At 51.1% G+C, this 22,056-nt stretch overlaps 1 protein-coding gene across 8 annotated transcripts in view; it reads left to right on the top strand.

Annotated features, from left to right (window-relative positions):
* The window catches only part of ACSBG1 (acyl-CoA synthetase bubblegum family member 1), a 64,848-nt gene that overhangs the window by 12,814 nt on the left and 29,978 nt on the right, over window positions 1-22,056 (top strand). For 2 of the 8 annotated variants that reach the window (XR_013395837.1, XM_015142825.3), the window contains exons 2-3: window positions 12,570-12,674; window positions 13,690-13,790. Coding sequence is in view for 6 of the 8 variants with exons in the window: in XM_015142825.3 (XP_014998311.3) it covers window positions 12,570-12,674; window positions 13,690-13,790 (206 nt within the window). In the remaining 2 variants the exon portion in view is untranslated. Of the gene's footprint in view, window positions 1-8,341; window positions 8,403-9,154; window positions 9,291-12,569; window positions 12,675-13,689; window positions 13,920-17,176; window positions 17,202-22,056 lie in introns of those variants that run through there. The other 6 variants (XM_077940057.1, XM_015142826.3, XM_077940060.1 and 3 more) reach the window with 5 other exon arrangements.

The following is a 22,056-nucleotide window of genomic DNA, read 5'->3' as shown; positions in this document are numbered from 1 at the left end:
ACACACGTAAAGGGTCTGTGCTGAGGAGATAGTAGAAGAGGAAGACCTCTTGCAGTTGAGATAAGAGGAAGGCCTCTGTTTCCCGCACATCCCTGGGAACGGAATGTCTCGTGTAAAGTCGACTGTTCCTTCTATTCTGAGATAGGAGAAAACCGCCGAGTGGCTGGAGGAGAGATATGCTGGCAGCAATACTGCTCTGTTACTCTTTGGTACACTGAGATGTTTGGGTAAAGAGAAACATAAATCTAGCCTAAGTGCACATCTGGGCACAGTACCTTCCCTCAAACTTATTTATGACTATGACGCAGATTCTGTTACTCACATGTTTTCCTGCTGATCTTCTCCCCACTATCACCCTGTTCACCCCATTCTGCCGCACTCCCCTTGCCTAGATAGTGAAAATAGTAATCAATAAATACTGAGGGAACTCAGAGACCGGTGCTGGTGCAGGTCCTTGCATGCTGAGTGTACGGGTCCCCTGGGCCCACTGTTCTTTCTCTTTGTCTCTGTGTCTTATTTCTTTTCTCAGTCTCTTATCCCTCCTGAGGAGAAATACTCACAGGTGTGGAGGGGCAGGCCCCCTTCAGGGTTGTTTTAATGTTTAGGCTATTATGAAAAGTGCTGCTGTGAACACTTATGTACAAGTTTTTTGGGTTTTGTTTTTTTGAGGTGGAGTCTCACTCTGTGGCCCAGGCTGTAGAGTGCAGTGGCGTGATCTCAGCTTACTGCAAGCTCCGCCTCCCGGGTTCACGCCATTCTCCTGCTTCAGCCTCCCCAGTAGCTGGGACTACAGGCGCCCGCCACCGCGCCCCGCTAATTTTTTGTATTTTTAGTAGAGACGGGGTTTCACCGTGTTAGTCAGGATGGTCTCGATCTCCCGACTTTGTGATCCACCCGTCTCGGCCTCCCAAAGTGCTGGGATTACAGGTGTGAGCCACCGCACCGGGCTATGTACAAGTTTTTGTGTGAACATCTGTTTTCATTTCTCTTGGGTATATACAAAGGAGTGGAATTGCTGGATCATATGGTAACTCTATGCGTAACCTTTCGAGGAACTGCCAGATGGTATTCTAAAGTATCTGCATTCCCACCAGCAGTATAGGAGGGTTCTAATTTCTCCACATTCTTGCCAACACTGTTATTATCTTATTCATAGCCATCCTACCAGGTATGAAGTGCTATCTAACTGTGATTTTGATTTGCATTTCGTGGTGGCTGATGATGTCAGGCATCTTTTAATGTGCTTGTTGTACATTTGCATATCTTCTTTGGAGAAATGTCTATTCAAATCCTTTGCTCAGTTTTAATTGGATTATTTGTCTTATTGATTTGTATGAGTTCTTTATATATTCTAGATATAATTTCCTTATCACATGTATGATTTGCAAATGTTTTCTCCCATTCTGTGGGTTAACTTTTCACTTTCTTGGTGATGTCCTTTGAAGCACATCAGGTTTTAATTTTGATGAAGTCTATTTGTTTTGTTTGTGTGCTTTTTCACCTTATCTAAAAAAGCTCGCCTAACACAAGGTCACAAAGATTTATTAATATTTTCTTTTAATATTTTTACAGTTCTAGCATTTACGTTTACATCTTTGCTACATCTAAGGTAATTTTGTCTGTGGTATGAGGAAAGAATCGAACTTTATTTATTTATTTTTGGCATGTGTCCCAGCATTATTTGTTGAAAAGACAATTTTTTCCTATTGGATTGTCTTGGTAGCCTTCTTGAAAATCTGTTCACTGTAAATGTGAATTGATTTCTGAATTCTTAATTCTATTTAATTCACCTATATGTCTGTCCTTATGCCAGTACCTTATTGTCTTAATTACTGTAAGTTTTAAATACGTTTTCAAATCAGGAAGTGCAAATCCTTCAACTTTGTTCTTTTTCAAGAATGTTTTGACTATTTTAGGTCTCTTGAATCTTTTGTTTTTTGAGACACAGTCTCACTCTGTTACCCAGATTCTGGAGTGCAGTGGTGTGATCTCAGCTCACTGCATGCTCCACCTTCCGGGTTCACGCCATTCTCCTGCCTCAACCTTCTGAGTAGCTGGGACTACAGGCCCCCGCCACCACGCCCGGCTAATTTTTTGTATTTTTAGTAGAGACAGAGTTTCACCGTGTTAGCCAGGAATGGTCTCGATCTCCTGACCTCGTGATCCACCTGCCTTAGCTTCTCAAAGTGCTGGGATTACAGGCATCAGCCATGGCACCCAGCCAGGTCTCTTGAATTTTTATACAAATTTTAGGACTAGCTTGTCAATTTCTGCAAAGAAGCCAGCTAGGATTTTGATAAGAATTGTGTTGACCTGTGGATAAATTTGGAGAGCATTACCGTCTTAACAATATTAAGTCTCTTGATCATGAGACATCTTTCCATTTATTTAGGTCTTCCTTAATTTCATTCAACAATGTTTTGTGCTGTTCAAGTTAAAAACAGTTTTTTCTCTCTACCTTTTGGATTGAATAATTTCTACTATTTTGTCTTCAAGTTCACTTTTTTTTTTTTTTTTTTTTTTGAGACAAAGCCTTACTCTGTCACCCAGGCTGGAATGTAGTGGCACAATCTCGGCTCACTGCAACCTCCCCTCCCAGGTTCAAGCGATTCTCCTTCCTCAGCCTCCCAAGTAGCTGGGATCACAGGTACACACCACCATGCACAATAACCAAGTAAAAATACATGCACAATAACCAAGTATCTTAGCCACTCTGCTAAGCAATTCCAGTCAATTGCTTCCTAGGAAATCCTGTGTTGCTGAGCTGTATGGAGAGGTGCCAAGGACCTCATAGAGCTTCACCTAAATTTAGGCAGTGCATATGGTAGTGGTTAAGAAGATGCTGCTCGGTGCAGTGGCTCATGCCTGTAATCCCAGCACTCTGGGAGGCCGAGATGGGCAGATCACCTGAGGTCAGGAGTTAGAGACCAGCCTGGCCAACGTGGTGAAACCCCACCTCTACTAAAAATACAAAAATTAGCCAGTCATGATGGTGGGCACCTGTGATCCCAGCTATTTGGGAGGCTGAGGCAGGAGAATTGCTTAAACCTGGGAGGCAGAGGTTGCAGTGAGCCGAGATCGCGCCACTGCACTCCAGCCTAGGCAACAGAGCGATACTCCATCTCAAAAAAAAAAAGGAGATGCAATCTGAAGTTAGATTGCCTCGATTTGAAACTCAACCATCCCCATTACTAACTGTATAACCTTTAGCAAGTTACTTCATATCTCTATGCTTCCATTTCCCCATAAAATAGGGATTATAATTCAGCACCCACTTGATAGAGATAATCAAATGAATTAATTTGTGTAAAGCAATTGGAACAGTGCCTGGCACATACTAAGTGCTCATCAAATGTTAGTTCTCACTTTTTAAAAAGTGAAATAGGGCCGGGCGTGGTGGCTCAAGCCTGTAATCCCAGCACTTTGGGAGGCCGAGATGGGCGGATCACGAGGTCAGGAGATCGAGACCATCCTGGCTAACACGGTGAAACCCCGTCTCTACTAAAAAATACAAAAAACTAGCCGGGCGAGGTGGCGGGTGCCTGTAGTCCCAGCTACTCGGGAGGCGGAGGCAGGAGAATGGCGTGAACCCGGGAGGCAGAGCTTGCAGTGAGCTGAGATCCGGCCACTGCACTCCAGCCTGGGCGACAGAGCGAGACTCTGTCTCAAAAAATAAATAAATAAATTTTAAAAAGTGAAATAATATTCCCCTAAAAGGCCAGGCTCCTTCTGCTCTGTGTCCCCACTGCCTGACCCCTTTGCCTGCCATGTTCAGAGCTGCCTCTTACTTATACAGGCTGTGGATGTGTTTCTTTATCTTCCTCTTTAAACCCTGGGCTCCTCCATGGCAGGGAGCAAGTCTGTGAGCCAGAACTAGCCCACTGCAGAGCACAATGTCCCCACTGGTGGAAGCCTCACCCCAGCTTCACCCCTACCCTCACCCCCACCCCCATAAAGTTCCTCTGGAGTCTGAGGAATAGGCGGGGTTCTTTCTTCTTCTCATCTCCCTGGAAGAAAGGTAGAGAATCACCTATCATGAGAGCTGGGACTTATAGGCCGTCCCATCCACCCTTCCCCCATTTTACAGATGGGTTAAGTAAGGCCCTCCTAGGAGAGGAGTACCTAAAGTCACACTTGTGGTACTTCAAATAAAAATGACAAGCAATGGGGAGATGGTAATTTTCTAGTAGCCTTTGCTTTGGGCTGGAATTATGTCAGCTTTGAGCATCACACTGCCCTTCTTGTGGTGACCAAAACCACCAACTGGCCATTCTCTGTGTCTGTCATCAATACAACATATGAAAACACCTGGATTATGATTTAATATATGCACATTGTTTATATAAAACATTTTCCAAAAGGGTCTGATGGATGAATGGTTGGATGCAGGGGTTTAGAGGACCCTGACGTGCCTCACTCTCTATACCTCTCCATTCTTTGTCCCTATCCTGCTCCACCCCAGTCACCCAATAGGCCTGAGACTATTGGGTATGGCTGGCTTATTAGGAGCATAAACTCTGGAACCCACTTGCCCAAGTTTATATTCTGACTCTGCTAACCAAAGGACCTTGGCAATTTCCATAATTTTTCTGTATCTCAGTTTCCTCATCTGTAAATCGAGGGTGGTGATAGTACCTCATTGGGCTGTTACAAAGATTGCATGTGTAAGCTGCATGAAACATTGCCTGACACGCAGTGCTGGGTATGTGTTAGTTACTAGCTAGTACTGTGATTATTCCTGTCTGGTTTTCTTCTGCCCCCTTGGGCCTGGGAGCCTGGCAATACCCAACTTTGCAGCCTTGTCCCTACCTGATGCAGCAGGATTCCAGCCTAGAGCCCTAGATGACCAGTCACAGATAGAAAATAACAAGGCCCTTTATCTGTGACATCTGACGAAACAGAGTCCTGGAAAGAACCAGGGACTTGCCCAAGGTCACAAAACTGAAACAGAGCCTGGGCTAGAAGCCAGATGTTCTGATGTTCTGGTGCCCAGAGAACTTTGTCTTGGGTACAGCCAGGCTGCTTACCAACTCCTTTAGGGCTCTGGAGTGGAACTTGATGTCTGACACATTTATTTGTATACAGCAGGCTGTGGGATTTGGCATGACAGAGTTGGACACTATGAGCACTGCCAATTGGGTAAGAAGTGAGCTGGCTGGGCTGCCCCACCCACCCAGGCAGGAGCCAAGGTGGAGCTGAGATGAGCCTTGGGGACTGAGGCCTCTCAGCAAACACACTTCCACTGGGGTCTTGGGCTGGGGGCTTCAGTCAGTCAAGGGCTCCAGGGTACCTGCTCCAAATATGTTCTTTCTGGTGGATTCAAGGGGATCTATCTTAAACCACCCCTGCCCTCAACCTTTCTGAAAGATTATACGTCCCTAGCAGATCTCTGCTCACCCAAAACCCCACCCATGTGAGCTGGAAAACCAAGACTGGGGATGGTCTACAGCCCACGTCTATCACCTTGGCCTTGACTCCTCTCCTCCGCACTAGCCTCCCACACTGTCTCCCATGAAATAATCAGACCTTTACTCCTTGCTAGCTTTCTTCCTTTAACATCATTATACCCCCTCCCCAAGCCTGGGCCCAGCAACCCTGCAAAGAATGCATTTTTGTTAATCGATCCCATCATCTCTAAATCTTTGAAGCAGGGACCATTTCCATTTTTGTCACTTTACCCCTTCGTCCCATGCAACATCTGGCACAGAAGAGGTGCTAAATCAATACTCATAGAAGGAGGGAGGATCCTCAGGGAACTGTCAGTCACTGGGGCAGGGAGAAATCAATTCCAACTTTGGGAATAAGGGCTTATTAATATTTTTATTTCATGACAGGCCATTATGTTTTTTAAAAAAACAATATCCAGTTTCTAAATGCTAAGTGCCTTGGGAGGAGATCAGCCAGGGCAGCTCCAGGAAGAAGCATGAGGGCTGAGGTCCCTCCCAGAGGAGGTGAGGTCTGAAGAGTGTCATAGGCGGCTCTACCACAGCAGGTCAGCTACTGGGTTTTGTAAGGAGACGAAAAGAGTAGGTAACACATTTCCCAAGCCTTTCTAACCTTGGAATGAGCCATGTGCTGGCGTAATAACTGTTGAGGTTTCCTTCCTTTTTTTTCTTTCTTTTCTTTATTTCTTTCTTTCTGTCTTTCTTTCAAGTTTCGCTCTTTTCGCCCAGGCTGGAGTGCAATGGCACAATCTCGGCTCACTGGAACCTCTGCCTCCCAGGTTCAAGCAATTTTCCTGCCTCAGCCTCCCAAGTAGCAGGGATTACAGGCATGCACCACCACGCCCAGCTAATTTTGTATTTTCAGTAAAGACAGGGTTTCACCATGTTGGCCAGGCTGGTCTCAAACTCTTGACCTCAGGTGATCTGCCCGCCTCGGCCTCCCAAAATGCTGGGATTACAAGCATGAGCCACTGAGCCCGGCTACTGTTGAGATTTTCAAACCTCATCAATTTGGACACTGTGATTCCAGAGCTAGCCTTGAAGGACATTTGAGGACATTTCTGTTGTCATTCTCTACCAACGTCAAGTATCAGTGACAACTCCATTCATTAACATCATGGCTCAGCCCTCACCAGAAGAGAGGGAGGGGGAGAAGAGAAACAAGTTCATCTTTAACTCTTCAGGACAAAGGAGAGGTCTGAATTCCTTCCTGGGATTCAGTAGGATTGGGGTTGTTAGTATAGCATGGGCTTCCAAAGTCCCATGAGAACATAAAACAGCAAGAGAGCATTGGGGGTACAAAGTGCCTTGATGGGGGTCTATGGGAGGGCTCCCAGCAGCTTCTCAAAAGGGTTCCTAATGCATCAGAGGCTCAGGACCAGTACTTGAGTCAAACTGTCAGGGTGTCTTGAAGTGGCAACAGGCAAGAATTGCTGAGATGGAATTGAAATTTGGTGAAGGGTAGAATTCTCTTGAAGTTAGAGTGCTGGCATTGACCTACCAGTTTAGGGTAGCAATATGACAGTCATTTGCCATCTGACAGGTGGAGGACCTTGAACAACCCCTGTCCCAATTGCTGCCTCTGTGCCCTGCCCCTTGGCCTTAAAATTAGGGCTGAGGCTGGGTGTGGTGACTCACGCCTGTAATCCCAGAACTTTGGGAGGCCGAGGTGGGCAGATCTCTTGAGGTCAGGAGTTCCAGACCAGCCTAGCCAACATGGCCAAAATCCCATCTCTACTAAAAATACAAAAATTAGCCAAGTGTGGTGGTGCACACCTGTAATCCCAGCTACTCAGGAGGCTGAGGCAGGAGAATCATTTAAAACTGGGAGACGGAGTCTGAAAGAAGCCGAGATTGGGTCACTGCACTCCAGCCTAGGCAACCGAGTGAGACTTTGTCTCAAATAATAATAATAATAATAATAATTAGGGCTTAAAATTTCCCCCTAACACTGACTAGGGCTGCCTCCATTTGTTCACCTCACCTAACCCCCACTCATGCCAGAGGCAGTTTGGAATTTGGGAGTTGTAGCTTGCAGGTAATAATTAAAGATGAGGGAGTATGTGAGCTCTGTAAGGGGGAAAGGGGGCTGAGAGGTGGGCAGATCACCAGGGACAGCCCCCAGGAAACTCCAGGAAGCAGGAAGGTGCTGGTGGGGGCTGGCTGCTGCCACAGACTGGCTAGTCCCTGTAGTGAAGGACGAGGTAGAGGGTGAAGGGGGTATTGGAAGGCACAGGGCAAGATGCAGGGATATTTGTAACCATGGAATAGGGGCTCTCCAGAGGGAATGGGGGGAGCTGGGGTGGTTAGCTGAGTTTTATGACATGCACATACTGGGTAAACCTTGTGTACATAGCATCTTGGCTTCAGAGCTGGCCATGGAGACCCCTGTTCACAATGCTGGCTCTGCCTTTTGCTGCCTGGGCAACACTGAGCAAGTTTAGTGTTCTATCATCTCTTTTGGAAAATGTGACTATTAATAAAACCTACATTGCAGGACCATGGAGAGAATGGGAGAAGCCAACCCAAGGCACTCAGCATAGTACATGTGCTTAGTAAAGAACCAAACCAAACAAAAAGACGCACTTCTCACCCAGCCCTGGGGGACCCAGTGGCAGGAGCCATGTCTCCCAAGGCTCTGCCAAGGATGACTGCCAAAAAACTGTGTCTCTTGCCTGCAATGGCAGGTCCTTGTCCTGCCTCCCGCCCTTCTTATGTAAGAGCCACACAGGTGGGCAGCTGGGTCCCTTGCCATGTAGGTCAGAGGTATCTGGGGCCACACCTCGACTGCAGCCCTAAGGCAGGCTGGGGCGGGTCCCCACTCATGCCCAACCCCACTGCCTCATCACCCGGAACCTAGGGCACCCACAGCCTCTGGCTCCCATACTCAGCATGCTTTAGCTGAGGGAGCAGAAGGGATGCTGAGCCCTGTGCCTGCCAGGTGCAAGAAGGAGGAAGGTGAGCACCCTGGGGCAGCCAGACCCCCAGGCACACCCTCTACCGTGAGTCCTCTATGGGGGTCCTCAGGCTGGGAATTGGGAATTAGGAGAGAGCTGCCAGAGGCCCGATCTTTGAGGTGAGGCAGTCCATGCAGACTAAAGAGAAGCAGGGGACGCGGAGTCCGCCACACAGGGTGATGGGGAAGCCAGCGTGAATCGCCATTGCAGACTATATTGTTGCTATTGGGAGCACCAGGCTGTTCACAGGCCTGTGTGACTAGCACTATGGGGTTTGGAGGAGGTGTTGTTCTGGGGTTGTTAGGATATGGGGAACTAGTTAGGCAACACCTTCCATGGAGAACATTCTCCAGCCATTGGGGAGTCAGTTCTGCTTTGCCCACCGAGCAGAGAGGTGAGAACTACCAGAAGTGACAGGAAGGCTGGTGAATGGTAGCCAGAAGTCTCTGCAAAGAGACTCCAGGAGTCCTGGAGATTTTAGCTATTTGTTAATTAGTTGGCCATGGGGAATGGAGACCACATCCCCAAGGCAGCCACCTGCTACAAGGTTTTCTCCTTTGAATCTGAAGGTGTGGGCTTACGAGGCCAGGCTGTAAATTACAGCCAGGTGTCCCACCCCAGGAGCAGATGAGTCATGGCCAGGAAAGAGGGCAGCTGTCCCCTCGCCTAGCCAGGCTGCCAGCAGTGACTCACGCTGTATCTCTGTTGCAGGGCGGTCCGGTGGAGCTGGGCCTCTCTGGGGCTGCTGTGGCTCTCCCGGGGGGACTCCGTGACACGTTCTCTGAGGTTCTGGCTCTCTCCTGGGCGAGCTCACAGATTGCAGCCACCCCCCAGGCACCATGCCAGAGGTGTTCCTGCTCAGGTCTGCCAGCTCCATTATGAGGACCGTGTAAGGAACAAGGAGCCCACCTTCCCCCGCCTCCCGGCCCCCAGCCAGTCTCCCAGCGAAAGTAGTTGGCACGGAACCTGGACCCCCAGACTTGGGTTTAGGGTTTTTTCATTCTGTCGGTCACCCTCTCAATCTTGCCAAGTTATCTTTTTCTTCTTGTGCCCCCAAAGGTCCATGAAAGCTCGTGAGTAATAATGATGAGAGCTGACTACGTACTAAGCACTTCTTATATATCACCTTCTTGCAATAGCCACAGGATATGGGCAGAAAACCGAGGGCCAGAGAGGATCCGTGACTCGGCCACACAGCTAGTAAAGTGAGTTGTGCCCGAGTAGGCAGACAGACTGGTGAACTTTGATGCTATCCTGTTTCAAGAAAGCATTCATTGAGCACCTACTTCATACACAACAGTGGCCTGGCTGCTAAAGGCTGAGCGAGAAGAAAGGGCAACAGAAATAAATAGGAAACGGATCCTCATCCATGAAGTGTTCACATGGGAAATGAGGGCCCTCCTCAATTTATGTGTCTCACACATAGCGACAACTTGAGAAGGTTTAGGTCCAACCAATATGTGCTGAGCTCCAACAGTGAGTACTCATGGCCAGAGGACAGAGCTGAATCAGAAGTGGCCCCAGCTCTCAAGCCATGTGTGACCGTCGAAACTCAAACCTGAGTGTCCAAGGTCCATAGGGGTGAGAGGGTGTTAGGGAAATCTCGGAGGGCTTCCTGGAAGAGGAGCTGAAGGAGGCTTGGGAGGCTCTGTGTGCAAATGGTTCCCATCAGCTCCTCTGGCAAGGTAGGAGTAAGGAGACACCAATCCACCAAGAGATGGTTAAGAGAAAGGCACAGTGCAGACGCTCCCAGGTTCTTCTGCCCCCCACACACATCTTACATCATATTTGCTCAAACACGCCCTTTGTTTTCTTGTTCCCATGCTGCTGGGTAGGTGCTCATAAAGTGTTTTTGTTTTCTGTGAAAGAAAGGAGAGCAAGGCAATGAGCTTAAAGTGTGCTTATGTGAGCTGAGGTCAGAGAATGAATCCTTGTTCTCATCCGGGTGAAAGAGGGCCACCCTTGTGGGCTCTTCTTCCTCTTGGAGATTCAAAATGCAAACAGAAGCCAGTCAGCCTCCTCAGGCCATTCTCCCACCATTATTGTCATTCAATCATGTTAGGTGACTTTTGCCAACCTCTGGAGTACTGCCTTCCAGAAGGAGCATAATTTTCCAGAATGACAGGAATAATATGTTAATCACCTTCGGCATGCTTATGATGATCATGATGACAGTAATATCAACTCACCTGTAGAATCATTTATGGCCACCTGTCATTCCTAGAATAGCAGCAAGAATTAGGAGTAGGGCCCAAAATGTTTTTGAGGAGTCAAGATAGAGTAGGGGCAGATCCCCAAACCTCAGCTTCTTTTCTTCAAGGAAAACGTGATAGGTTCCATTGTGGAACATGTCCCCCGATATAACCTACAGTTCTAATGAGCTTGGCTGTTTTCTATTCTGCTACAAAAAGAAATGGCAATGTAGGAGTGAGATGAATTGCTAGAAGCCAGCATACTGAAAGTAGCAAGAAGTGACTGCTAGTCACAGAGGAGAGGATGAAAAACTAAAAAATGGCCGAGCATGGTGGCTCGCGCCTGTAATCCCAGTATTTTAGGAAGCCAAGGCGGGAGGATTGCTTGAGCCCAGGAGTTGGAGACCAGCCTTGGCAACATAACAAGACCCTGTCTCTACAAAAAATACAAAAATTAGCCAGGTTTGGTGGTGCGGGCCTGTAGTCCCAGCTACTCAGGAAACTGAGATGAGAGGACTGCTTGAGCCTAGGAGTTTGAGGTTGCAGTGAGTGGTGACTGTGCCCCTGCACTCCAGCCTGGGCAACAGAGCAAGACCCTGTCTGCAAAATATAAATAAATACATATATACAAAACAAAAACTGAAAGACGACCATTACCAACAACAACGAGGGTGAGACAGCAGTCACAATGAGGAGAGGCGGATGGCCTGAGCAGTTTCACTTGTTTCTGTGTGGCAGGTCAGGTCAGGAAAGCCTGTTACTGGTTATAACCCTGAGTGAGCAGGAAGTTACTGGAGGTTTAGCATATTCTATTGTGGATGACATCTCCTCAAAGGGACTACCTCTCAAGGCCCCCATTAAGGAAAAGATCAGGCTTAATTCATTTGGAAAATTAGGTTTTGACATTCTCTTAATCATGTGCCCCAAATTCTGTAAGCATAGGGCATAGAGAGTTGAATCAGTGCCTTGGACCAGCCACAGGGATAAGCAAGATGTTCTTGTTAAACTGATACGGGCAGAGGGCCAGGGTCCACCCTCTCATTGACCATGGCTGCTGGACAAGATCAGTGTCTGAGCAACAAGAAATTTGACACTGCACTGGGTGCTGGCCCTCCAGGAAAAGGCACCCACTCACAGCAAGAAGGTGCTGCCAACAGCCTCAACCTCCCTATAAACAGAAGGTTCTAATCACAATAAGTCCGCTTAACCCTTGACTTCCTTCGGTGGCTGTCTTTTCATTTAGTCTTTGTGTAGCTATTTTAAAACCAGAACCAGTTTACACTAATTTTCTGTGGGGAGAGAAGTGTTGCTCATACCTTTTGATTAGGAGGATTTAAAAACAGGTTTGTTTGTGAGGAAGCAGTTCAGATGGTGGGACATTACAGCCAAGGACAGCCTCCTGCCTGGCTGATGTGGAGGTGGCTGCCCAGCTGGTGATCTCAGAGGCTAATTAGAGCTGCTAACTCTAACCTGGGGTGCTATCCACCGTCTTCTGAGGACACAGGCCGAGATGGGGCAGGGACATCAACCAAGTTCACAGTCTTCCCCAGATGATCACAGTGTGGGCCCCTGAGCCTAGCAGTGTACGTGTCCCTCGTTTGCCTGAACCCAGAGCTCAGGGGCCGTTTGGTAACATTGCAGCCCAAAGTGGAGGCAGCTTCTATCTGGCTATCCCAGAGAGCTGTAACCAAGGATCCAAAGTCAGGAGGACGAGTTCTGCAGCATTCAGGCGCCTCTGTCTGCCCGGCACAGGAGACCTCGCCCCAGAAGCACGCGTTGCCATCTCTTCAGTTTTTCCACAACCTCCCTGGAGCAGGTCGCCATAGCAATGGAAGGGCTGCTCCAGCCCTGTGGCCCAGGCCTTGCTCACAAATATCCCAAGAGCGGCGCCACCTCGGTTCCCCAATCATCCCCTTTCTCCCTATTGTCCTCCCTTCCTAACCTTCTGATATCTTTCACTTTAAAACCTATCTCAGGTTCTTAAACAGACTGCTGCCAGGTGGGCCTGGGTGTGTTCACAAACTTAGTTTTGTTCGGAACCTGCAGTGCCGACAAGGAGTAAGGCTGAATGTGAGAAGCAGGTAATTGGCCCAGCTTCCTGGGAACTGGGCAGATACGGGGCTGGCCCCACCCTGACTGACAGACAGACAGGACTCCCTGGAGCCAGGGTCCTTCCCTCAAGGACACCATGACCAGCTGCACAGGTTGCATGCTGCACAACTCCAGTGGATTCTGTTTACATATTTGTTGACCGTGAAATATGTCTCTGGAGTTGTGTAATCTTGCTGCAGTCCTGAAGTGTGTACTGAAATCCATCTGCTCAGCCATGTAGGAGGTTGAGGTCTGGCCAGGTGAGCCCTGAGGAAAAATGATGCTGAAGGGCAGTCAGGCTGAAATGATAATGAAAGCCCGGAAACCCATGAAACTCGGGCTGGCCAGAAGGGTAGACCCTTTAGCCAGGGTCACTGAGCCTGGGAGGCAAAGGGGATCTGGGTCAGGGGTGAAGGTACAAATCCCTGGGCCTCAGGTCTCCCTGGACCTGTTCCTGTCTTCTCCATGGAAGAGGGGAGGCCCTCACTGGGGGCCGGAATAGGGACCCCTGAGAGCACTATGAGCACCTGCAGCCCCACTCAGATTTTTTGGCCATGGGTGGGGACTGGTGGGTCCAGGGAGTGACAGGTGGGGGCAGCCCCACCCCAAAAGTCTGCCCTCTCCAGGAGTGGTGTTCAGAATCCTCCAGCGCAGACCTCAGCCCCTTCCTCAACCAGATGGGGGCGCTGAGACCCTGAGAGAGGCATAAACTTGCCCAGGGTCACACCAGGAAGTAGAGCACAGAAGGCCTTGAATTCCCTTTCTCCCGAACCCTCAGAGCCTACAGGGAGGCTGGGTGGGGGCAGGGTTAGCCCCTACAACCACTGGGGTCTTGTCCCCTGACCCACTGGGGTCTCCTCTGTGGATGGCCCCAGCATTTGTGGGAGACAGAGGTGCCAGTGTCCCCCTGGGTGTGCTGAGATGTGTGCCAGGCCAGAGTCCCTGAGCCCAGGCCAGTCCCCCACGTTCTAATGAATGTTTTTCCTGGTCCCCTCACCACCCCAGCTCACTGACTGACAGGCAGCCACTCTCCAAAGAGTCCCTGAACCATGCTCTCAAGCTCTCAGTGCCAGAGAAGGTGAATAATGCCCAGTGGGATGCTCCAGGTAAGCCAGCTGGGGGTTGCCGGGCGGGGCAGGGCGGGAAACTGCACTGTGCTGGGTATGTTGGAGGGGTGGGTGGTGTGGGGGACCACCACACAGAACCGTGGGAAGGGGCAGCTGGGGATCTTGCTGGTCTCCACGCTCCCAGGGACTCCACCAAGCCCCTTCCTTCATGGCCACCATCAGGGCCAGGCGTGATGGAAAGGAATGGGGGTGGGGGGTGGGGAGATTTCTTCTTCAAGAAAGTTGGGAAGAAGAGAGGCCAGAGATGGAGACGGGTAGGACATCATCTGGGGCCAGGCCTTGGGAACTTGGATCTCTAGCACAGGGTTGCTGAGGGACAGGAGAAAGCCCAGATAAGCAATGCCTTGGGATTTTTGGCCTGGTTAACTGGGGCAAGGGGCAGGCCGACAGGTGCAGACTAGAAAGGTTTGTTTTGGAGGCTTGAAACATTACATATTATTTTCTTGATCTTCACCATCAAATAATTGTGCTTTAAGGAAGGCAGAGTTATTTACTCTGACTCTGAAGAGTCATCAAAATGATAACAATAATACAGCTTTTGTGCACTTTTATTGGCTGCACAACAACATTGTGACAACAACAGAAATTTAAAAACAAAAAGAAAACAATAGGTACCCAGCACAGAGGGTCAGTGCCGCCGGGTCAGCTGCCCCTCTCCCAGGCCGAGTGTCTTGGGTGGCTTTGGCAGGGATCTGGCCTGAACTGTGGGGGTGGGTGTTTCCTCTCATGCCCCCCACCCTCGCCTCAGAGATAAAGGAGAAGGGACTGGGCCAAGAAGAGGATCAACTGGTTTCTGAGAATGGTTTGAAAGACACCGGGGAGAGATCAGGAACAGGGCCAGCTGGGTCCAGGGAGCCTCCCACGCTCATCCTCCCAGGATTCCAAGGCATCTCGCTGACTTGCTGAGCCACGTGGAGCAGGTCCCACCAGCTCGCTTAGGCTCAGACACCCCAGACTTTATAATCCCTTCTCTGGGGTGCTCAAAGAGCAGGTGTTGGCACCAGGGGCCTGGGCCACAGAAAAACCCTGGAGCTCAGCAAGTCCTGAGCATGAGTGATGGCACTGGCATTCCTGCAATTCAAGGGGCAGGAAGAGAGCCAGCGTGGGGGAGGCTCCGTGTCCCTTGGAGCCCCAGAAAAGCATCTGGCATCCCCAGGGAGAAACACATAATCCCCAGCCCTGTGGGCCTCAATGCCTTCATCTGAATGGCTATCGTCTGACAGCCTTGCAGCAGCAGACACGCAGCATGGGCAGGTTTTAAACAAGCAGGGAGGGAGTCCCAGAGAGGGTGCCTTCAGACAGGGCTGGAGTAGAGGCATCTGAGCAGCCAGAGGCCAGATGGGGGGCAGGGAGAAGGCCCTGAGTTTAATGGCGAGGCAGGGCCTGGGTGGGCAACTGCAGGGGAGGCGACAAGGCCATCACGATCTAGTGTATCAGGAATTTGGGAAGCTGACAGGGACGGCCAAGGTAGACATGCCCCAGGATCCTCCATCCTGTGTGCTGGGCTGTGAGGGAGACTGAGATGGACAATCTTCTTTCCTGCCCTCAAAGAACCCCCAGTCTGAGGGCAGACAGGTCCTCTGTAAAGGGCAGGGACAGGCTGAGGAAGGAGGGCTGCTCTCTGGGAGCTGTGGGGCCAAAGTGGGCCTCCTGCATTAGAAGGACCTCCAGCTGTCCTCAGAACCGCAAGCTCCCTCTAGGCCTAGAGGTCTGGACTGAGTGCTCTGCCTTTGGGAGTTCAGCTTCCAGGGCTGGTGACAAGGAGAAAGGGGCGGTTTGGGAGGGGCTAAGAAGGAACCATGGTTGTCAGCAGGCACCCAGAGCGGAGGCCACCGAGGGATCCCAGGTGCTTCCCAGGGCAGTGCTGAGCAGGCATCATGGGCTCCCACAGACCTGGCTCGGGGGCCATGCTCTGCCCAGCACCCTCTCCTGCAGCTCTGGTGTCCTTGGGGGTGGAGGAGGAGCCTTTGCGCTAGAGTGTGGATGAGTTCCAGTTTCTCATGGATGGAGTGTCCACCGCGTGCCAGGCCTGGAGCGGAGCTTGGACTCTTTCTCATTGACTCCCCAGAAGCTTGGGAGCCCTGGGCGCTAGTCTCTGTGCAAGAAGGGGGATTGGGCACAGATTGGGAGGGGTCTTGGGCACAGATTGGGAGGGGTCTTGAAGCTGCCCTTTGACAAAGCACTTTTGATAAGATTGAGAAAAGGCAGCTATCCCTATCAAAGACTGTTGGGGAGGAGGGATTCGTGGGATTAGGAGAGCTGAAAGTCCTCCTTCCCCACACAGTTGTGCCCTGAATAAGAAGATCCAAGTCCTGTGCTAAGAGACTTTCTTGTATTCTTTCATTTTATCTTCATATCAGCAGCAGGGAAAGCATATGTATCATTCCCATTTGGTAGAGGAAATGGAGCTCAGAGAGGGTTAGTGATTTTCTCAGAGTCACACAACCGGTAAGAAGCAGAACTCTTAACTGGCCACACTGCCTCTTTGGGACCTAGATGGCATCACACAGTCTGGTCTTCCAGGTCTGGCCCTCCCAGGTCTGGCCAGCCCCTGCCTCCCTTCCATCTAACTGCAGCCCCTGGCAGCCCCTCTGGGGAGCTCTTGGAGTCTTGTACACAGGAATCAGGGTTCACTCTGGAGCCCTCGGAGGCTCCCAGATCTCTTTGAGCTCCCAAAAAGTTTGAAGTCCTGAGCTCTGGTCCCCAGGCTGAGCTCTGAGCTGCCCTGATGGCTGTACTCACAGGGAGCAGCTGCACAAAGTCCGGCCACAGAGACACTGGAATCTGACCTTCACACAAAGGCAGCCTTGTGCTGGGCCCTGGAGACACATTACTTTTTACTTGCTAGGCCTCTCTATATTAAGCATGAAGCCCAGCTGGAGAAGGGCAGCATCAAGACCAAAGAGAGGGAAGGGCACCCGGGGTGAGCAGTTGCTGGGGATGAAACTACTGGAGGTGCTGGCCAGGGCTGGCTCCCCACCCGCTTTCTCCCTAGGAAACTCCCACATGCACTAAGGAGATTTTGAGATTGGGAAGCTAGGTGCTCAGCCCCACTTGTCTCCAGTCCAGTGAAGCCCTTTGTGGGTCAAGGGATTTGCTGGGCCTCCCTCGGTTTGTCACTCCCACCCTTCTCAAACGTCGCAAGGGGTGGTGTTTCAGGCTGGAGCTATGAGCTAGGGAGCTGGAAAGAAGCCCGATACAACCCTTGTCCTCAAGAAGCTCACAGTTTGAGGCCGGGTAGCAGGAGGAGGCCATTGGGATAGTGGAAGGCAGAGGACCTACCTGTCCCGGCAGCCTCTGATGGGGGTGGGAGTGGGGGCCAGCAGGAAAGCTTTCCAAGGCTCAGAGGAAATGAATGCCGGTGATTCCTTCTCCGTGATATGGAAACAGGTAATCCTGGCCCTGCCAGCCGAAACGAGTGGAATCTCTGGGGGTCCTTAGAGAAACATTTTCCGCAGGGGTCAAGGCACCCACCCAGCCCCTGCCTGGACAGCCTCAGACACTGCCTGGGTGTCCCCTCCTGGGACCCTGCCATGTGGAACAGGTCTGGGGCAGGTCAGCCCAGGGCTTCTGGCTGGGATGCCCGACTTCTTGCTCAGACCTGGCTTCTCTCCAGTGGATGGAAACCCAGCCTGAGGTCTCCTGCACGTCTCCTGAGCGTGCTCACCTTTACAGGGGCAGGTAAAGCCCATCTTGGGTCCCTTACCCTGGTGGTCCAGGCCTGGACAAGTGGAATCCTAGAGGCAGGATTAAAAAGCTAAAATAATGACCATGGAGGAGCGTATAGAGAATATCTTGTCCACCCCAATTGTAATTCAGATGGGGAAACTGAGGCCCAGGGAGACCAGGGGTCTGCCCAGGGTTACTCTGCTGTGGTGGCCAGAACTCAGAGCTCTTGAGTCCCCGTTGAGAAGGCTGGGAGTGGCAGCTGCAGGGACCCTCTCCCCTCGGGCACAGAGGAACTACCGAACAGCTGACAGACCCTTCTGTGATAGGTCTTGTCCTCATCTCTCTGCATGTCCTGGGCCCAATGTGGCCTCTTCCTCTTCTGTATCCCCAAGAGTGTCTTGCACTGGGCTGGCCCTCAGCTCAGGGTCCCGTGTTGGAGAGAGGGCCCCTCCTGGGGCTGGTCTCTGCCTGGCCTTTGGAGGAAGGCCTTTGGGGTCGGTGCCCTGCAGGACCATTCTCGGAGAGAGATCTGTTCTAGGTCTGAGATCCACCTCTTCCTCAGGACCAGTTATTCCTCCATCTGCACAATAAGCTACTTTCCTGCAGCCTTTCCCACAGACCACAGAAAACAGCCCCAGCCTCCTGCTCTCTCCTGTTGCGTTGTTCTCCTTCCCGGCTAATTGAGTGACTGCCTTTGCTCTTTAGACGCCTTTATTCCAGAACCCCAGAGAACACAGCTCCCTGCCTGCCCAGTGGCCCCCAGCATAAAGGGTGGATGGATAAGATACAAGCCAGGGTCAGGCCAAGACAAGTGGCAGAGGGAGGAAGGGGGAGAGGGAGAGGGAGGTGGCAGAGAGTACCAGCCTTGCCTGGGAAAGCCCACCCCCGGCTCTCAGCTGACTTGGCACTTGGTGGGCGGGCAGTGTGCTGGTGGTGCTGCCTTGGCAGCAGGCTGTGAGCTTTCTGGGGTCTCCACTGTGCTCTGGATCTAGTCATTGGTTGCCTTTTGGAGTCAGCTGCTGCTGGGATCTGGATGCCTTGCTGGGCAACAGAGACCTTGATTGTGTCCTGGCCTCATTCTTGGCTGATAGTGCAGCAGTGATCTTAGTTTGGGACAGAGCTGATAGTTGCACCCCTGTTGATGGGGCACAAAGGGGAGATGAGGACTATGTTAAGGACTGGCAATCATCCTGATTTCCTAAGTCCCTCCTACCCACAGGAAACCACCTTCAGAGAGGCAGGCTGAGAGGTGCCACAGCAGACCTGGGCCCTCTCATATCCCTCCCTCATGCTTGGTTCTGAGCTGCCCAGAATGTGGCAGAGTCAGGGGACTGGGGCACACTCTCCACCCCCGCACCATCCAGGGGAGAGTAGATTTTGGACTCCCAAGCTTCCATTCACTGAACAGCCTGCCAGCTACTGACATGAGGCAGCTGCCGGAACCAACTGAGGCCTAGTCCCAACTCTGCCCCTAACTCTGCCATGACCTTGGCCATCCCTGCCCACTCTGGGACTCAGTTTTCTCATCTGTAAAAGGACCATCTACCTCTGATATGCTGCGTGTGGGAACTCCCTGCCCCACCTTCCCAAGATGACCCACCTGGCTGAGGTCTCTGCCTGTATTCCTGATGCAGCTAGAAGCATCACATGTTTAATGTGATTTATTCTTTCAGCAAACACTTATTGCAAGGTCAGTGCTTGCATCAGAAGCTCAGAGTCTAGGTACGAAGGGGAGAGAGAGATGCCTTGAATACCTACAATGTGCTAAGCCTTTTAATACTAATACGTTAACACAGATCTTTTCAGTGTGGTCTATGCATTTCCGTATGCACATTTTTTGGTCCTCTTTTCACTCAATGTTATACTGTGAACATTTCCACATGTCATTAAATATTCTTTTAGTACTTTATTTTAATGACTGCATAGGAATCCATGATATGGCTCTACCATAATGAACCGAATAGGAGACCAGTCCCCTGTTGGACATTTGGGTTGTTTCCAATGGCTTTGCTAATAGATACGGAGCTGTACAGATATCCATCTCCACATTCTCGCTGTACATGTCTATGATTGCTTCCCTTGAGTAACTTCCGGAAAGTATGATTGCTAAGTGCAAGGATGTTTCTGTTTTAAACCTTTGGATATATATTGCCAGTTGTCCCCAAGAAAGTTGTACCAGTTCATGTTCTGCACTGCACTGCACCTTCCAGACAGTGGATATTGTCTATTTGCCTGATTGTATCTTTGTTGCTTCAGGTTCTTTCCTTTTAGGAGAAACCCAGGGAGAGAGGGAGGTTAGGAGATGAGTTCAGATGGCTTCAGGAGATGTGGGTTATTGTGAGGAAAGGCAGGGAAGAAAAGAAGCTTAGAAAGAGGCTAGGAGGAGGTCGGGAGTGGTGGCTCACGCCTGTAATCCCACCACTTTGGGAGGCTGAGGTGGGCAGATCACGAGGTCAGGAGATCAAGACCAGCCTGGCCAACATGGTGATACCCTGTCTCTACTAAAATACAAAAAAATTAGCTGGGCATGGTGGTGCACGCCTGTAGTCCCAGCTACTCGGGAGGCTGAGGCAGGGGAATCGCTTAAACCCAGGAGGCAGGGGTTGCAGTGAACCAAGATCGTGCCGCAGCACTCCAACCTGGCGACAGAGCAAGACTCTGTCTCAAAAAAAAAAAAAAATAGTAATAGTAATAGGAAAGAAAATAAAAGAAAAAAGAAAGAGGTAGCAGGGAATGGGAAGAATGGACCTTCCTGGCCCCCTGCTCAGGTGACAACCAGCATTGTTGCAATTCAGCTCCTCCCTGCCTTGCTGCCACCACCTGCTTCTGTGCACTGCACTCACTATGCTGTGACTTCCACCACCCCATTATCTCAGCTTGGCTATCCTGATCTCTGCAAGTCACTTCCAAACTCTGCAACAGAGAGGCTCTAATTGTCTGTCACCACCTACAGGGAGCACTCCCACTGAGCAGTGCTCCCGCAGACAACCTTACGTGCCTCTGGCCAGGGCTTGCAGCTCCAGCCTCATGCATGTGGTCAGGGTCGCAGGGCCAGTGTCCAAGGCTCAACAGCTGTGGGCAACCCTTTCTGACTGTTCTGTCCTGCATTTGGCACACCTTGCCAGTAGCTAAAACCCAGGCCCAGCCCTTCTAAGTCATTGTCCAGAGACTTCTCCTTCTTCTATAGAGAGGGATATTGGCAGAGGACACAGTGTGAGCAGAGCCCACAAGTGGGAACACATGGACGTGAGAAGATGGGGGAGGATTGTGCAACCCAGGGTAGGAGACGCATCTGTCTTCCCTTCTTTCAGCTCTCAAGGGCGGGAGTGAGCTTGGCAGCTGGCACCCAAGGCTGAGGCCACTGAACTGTAGTGGGCCCAGGTCAGAAGGACACTGAGCAGGGCAGGCCCTACCTAGGTCTCTCAGGGGTGCAGGATGGGAAAGCAGGCTGATGTGTCCCGCTGGAGGAGATACCTGCTCTGTGAGCCTGTCTCTGTGCTTAAGCACAACGTGTCCTGCCTCCTCATTGGCCACCCTGGGGGGCAAGGGTGAGGTGGGGGAGAGATGAAGGCCTGGGTCCTCCAGACACAGTCACTGGGTCTCCAGCCCTCCTGGGACTAGGGTTGGGCAGAGGTCAGCTCGTTCTTCCCAAAGAAGAGGGCCCTGGCCTCTGCTCGGGGCCAGGTTGCTGCTGGTAGCCAGGACTCAGAGAGGAGGGAACCTGACTTCCAGAGCTCCAAGCTGGTGGAAGAAGCAGCCCCGACCATGACCCCATCCTCCATTAGGCTCAAGGATGGAAGTCTTTAGTGAGGAGGCAACGGATAGTCCTTGAAGGGCGGTAAAGTATGGACGTGTGAGGAGGGAAGGGCATTGCAGCAGAGTCACAGCACGGGCAAAGACACAGAGGCGGGAAACCAAAGGGAACTGGGAGCAGTTCAGGTTGGCTCTAAGGAAAGGTGTGTGTTGAGGCTGGGAAAGGTAAGCGAGCCCCTTGGGGAGGGCCTGCCTTAGAAGCCATGGTATAGACATCTCCCTGTGGTCAATGAGAGTTGTTGGGGGCTTTTGAGCAGGTCAGACCTGGGTTTAGCAAGGTCACTCTGGGAGCCTCAGGAAGGTGGGAAAAGGCTGGTGGCTGGAGGTCATGGCTGCCCAAGATCACCCAGCCTGAGTCTGGCACAGGACTTGGCGGGAGACATGATAGTCCTTTCCCAGAGGAAATGGGAGATGTGGTGCCGGGGTCTTCCTTGAAGTTCACCATGAGAGGCAGCACCCCCATGGGAACAGAGCAGACTTGGGTATGGAACTGTGGGGGTTTGGATGCCAGCTCTGCCACTCAACTCTTTTGGGAGGTGACAGTGGTGATGGTCAAAGAATGACATGGCACATGGCAGGGGCTCAGTAAGCAGTAAGCAAGAGATGATGGGGGCCTCAGTGAGGCCAGGGGCAGCCCCTTTCCCACCAGGATCTCCTCTTCCAGTTGGTCTAGGGGCTCAGACAGGCCCTGCTGGCTCAGCTGAGCTTGTGCAGAGAAAGGGCTGGGTCACGCAGCTGGCTAGGAGGCCTTGTCACCCTTCCC

The sequence above is a fragment of the Macaca mulatta genome, chromosome 7 (genome assembly GCF_049350105.2).
Source record: "Macaca mulatta isolate MMU2019108-1 chromosome 7, T2T-MMU8v2.0, whole genome shotgun sequence".
Taxonomy (NCBI): domain Eukaryota; kingdom Metazoa; phylum Chordata; class Mammalia; order Primates; family Cercopithecidae; genus Macaca; species Macaca mulatta.
The sequence above is the reverse complement of the archived record's forward strand: the minus strand, read 5'-3'. Positions and strand labels throughout refer to the sequence as shown.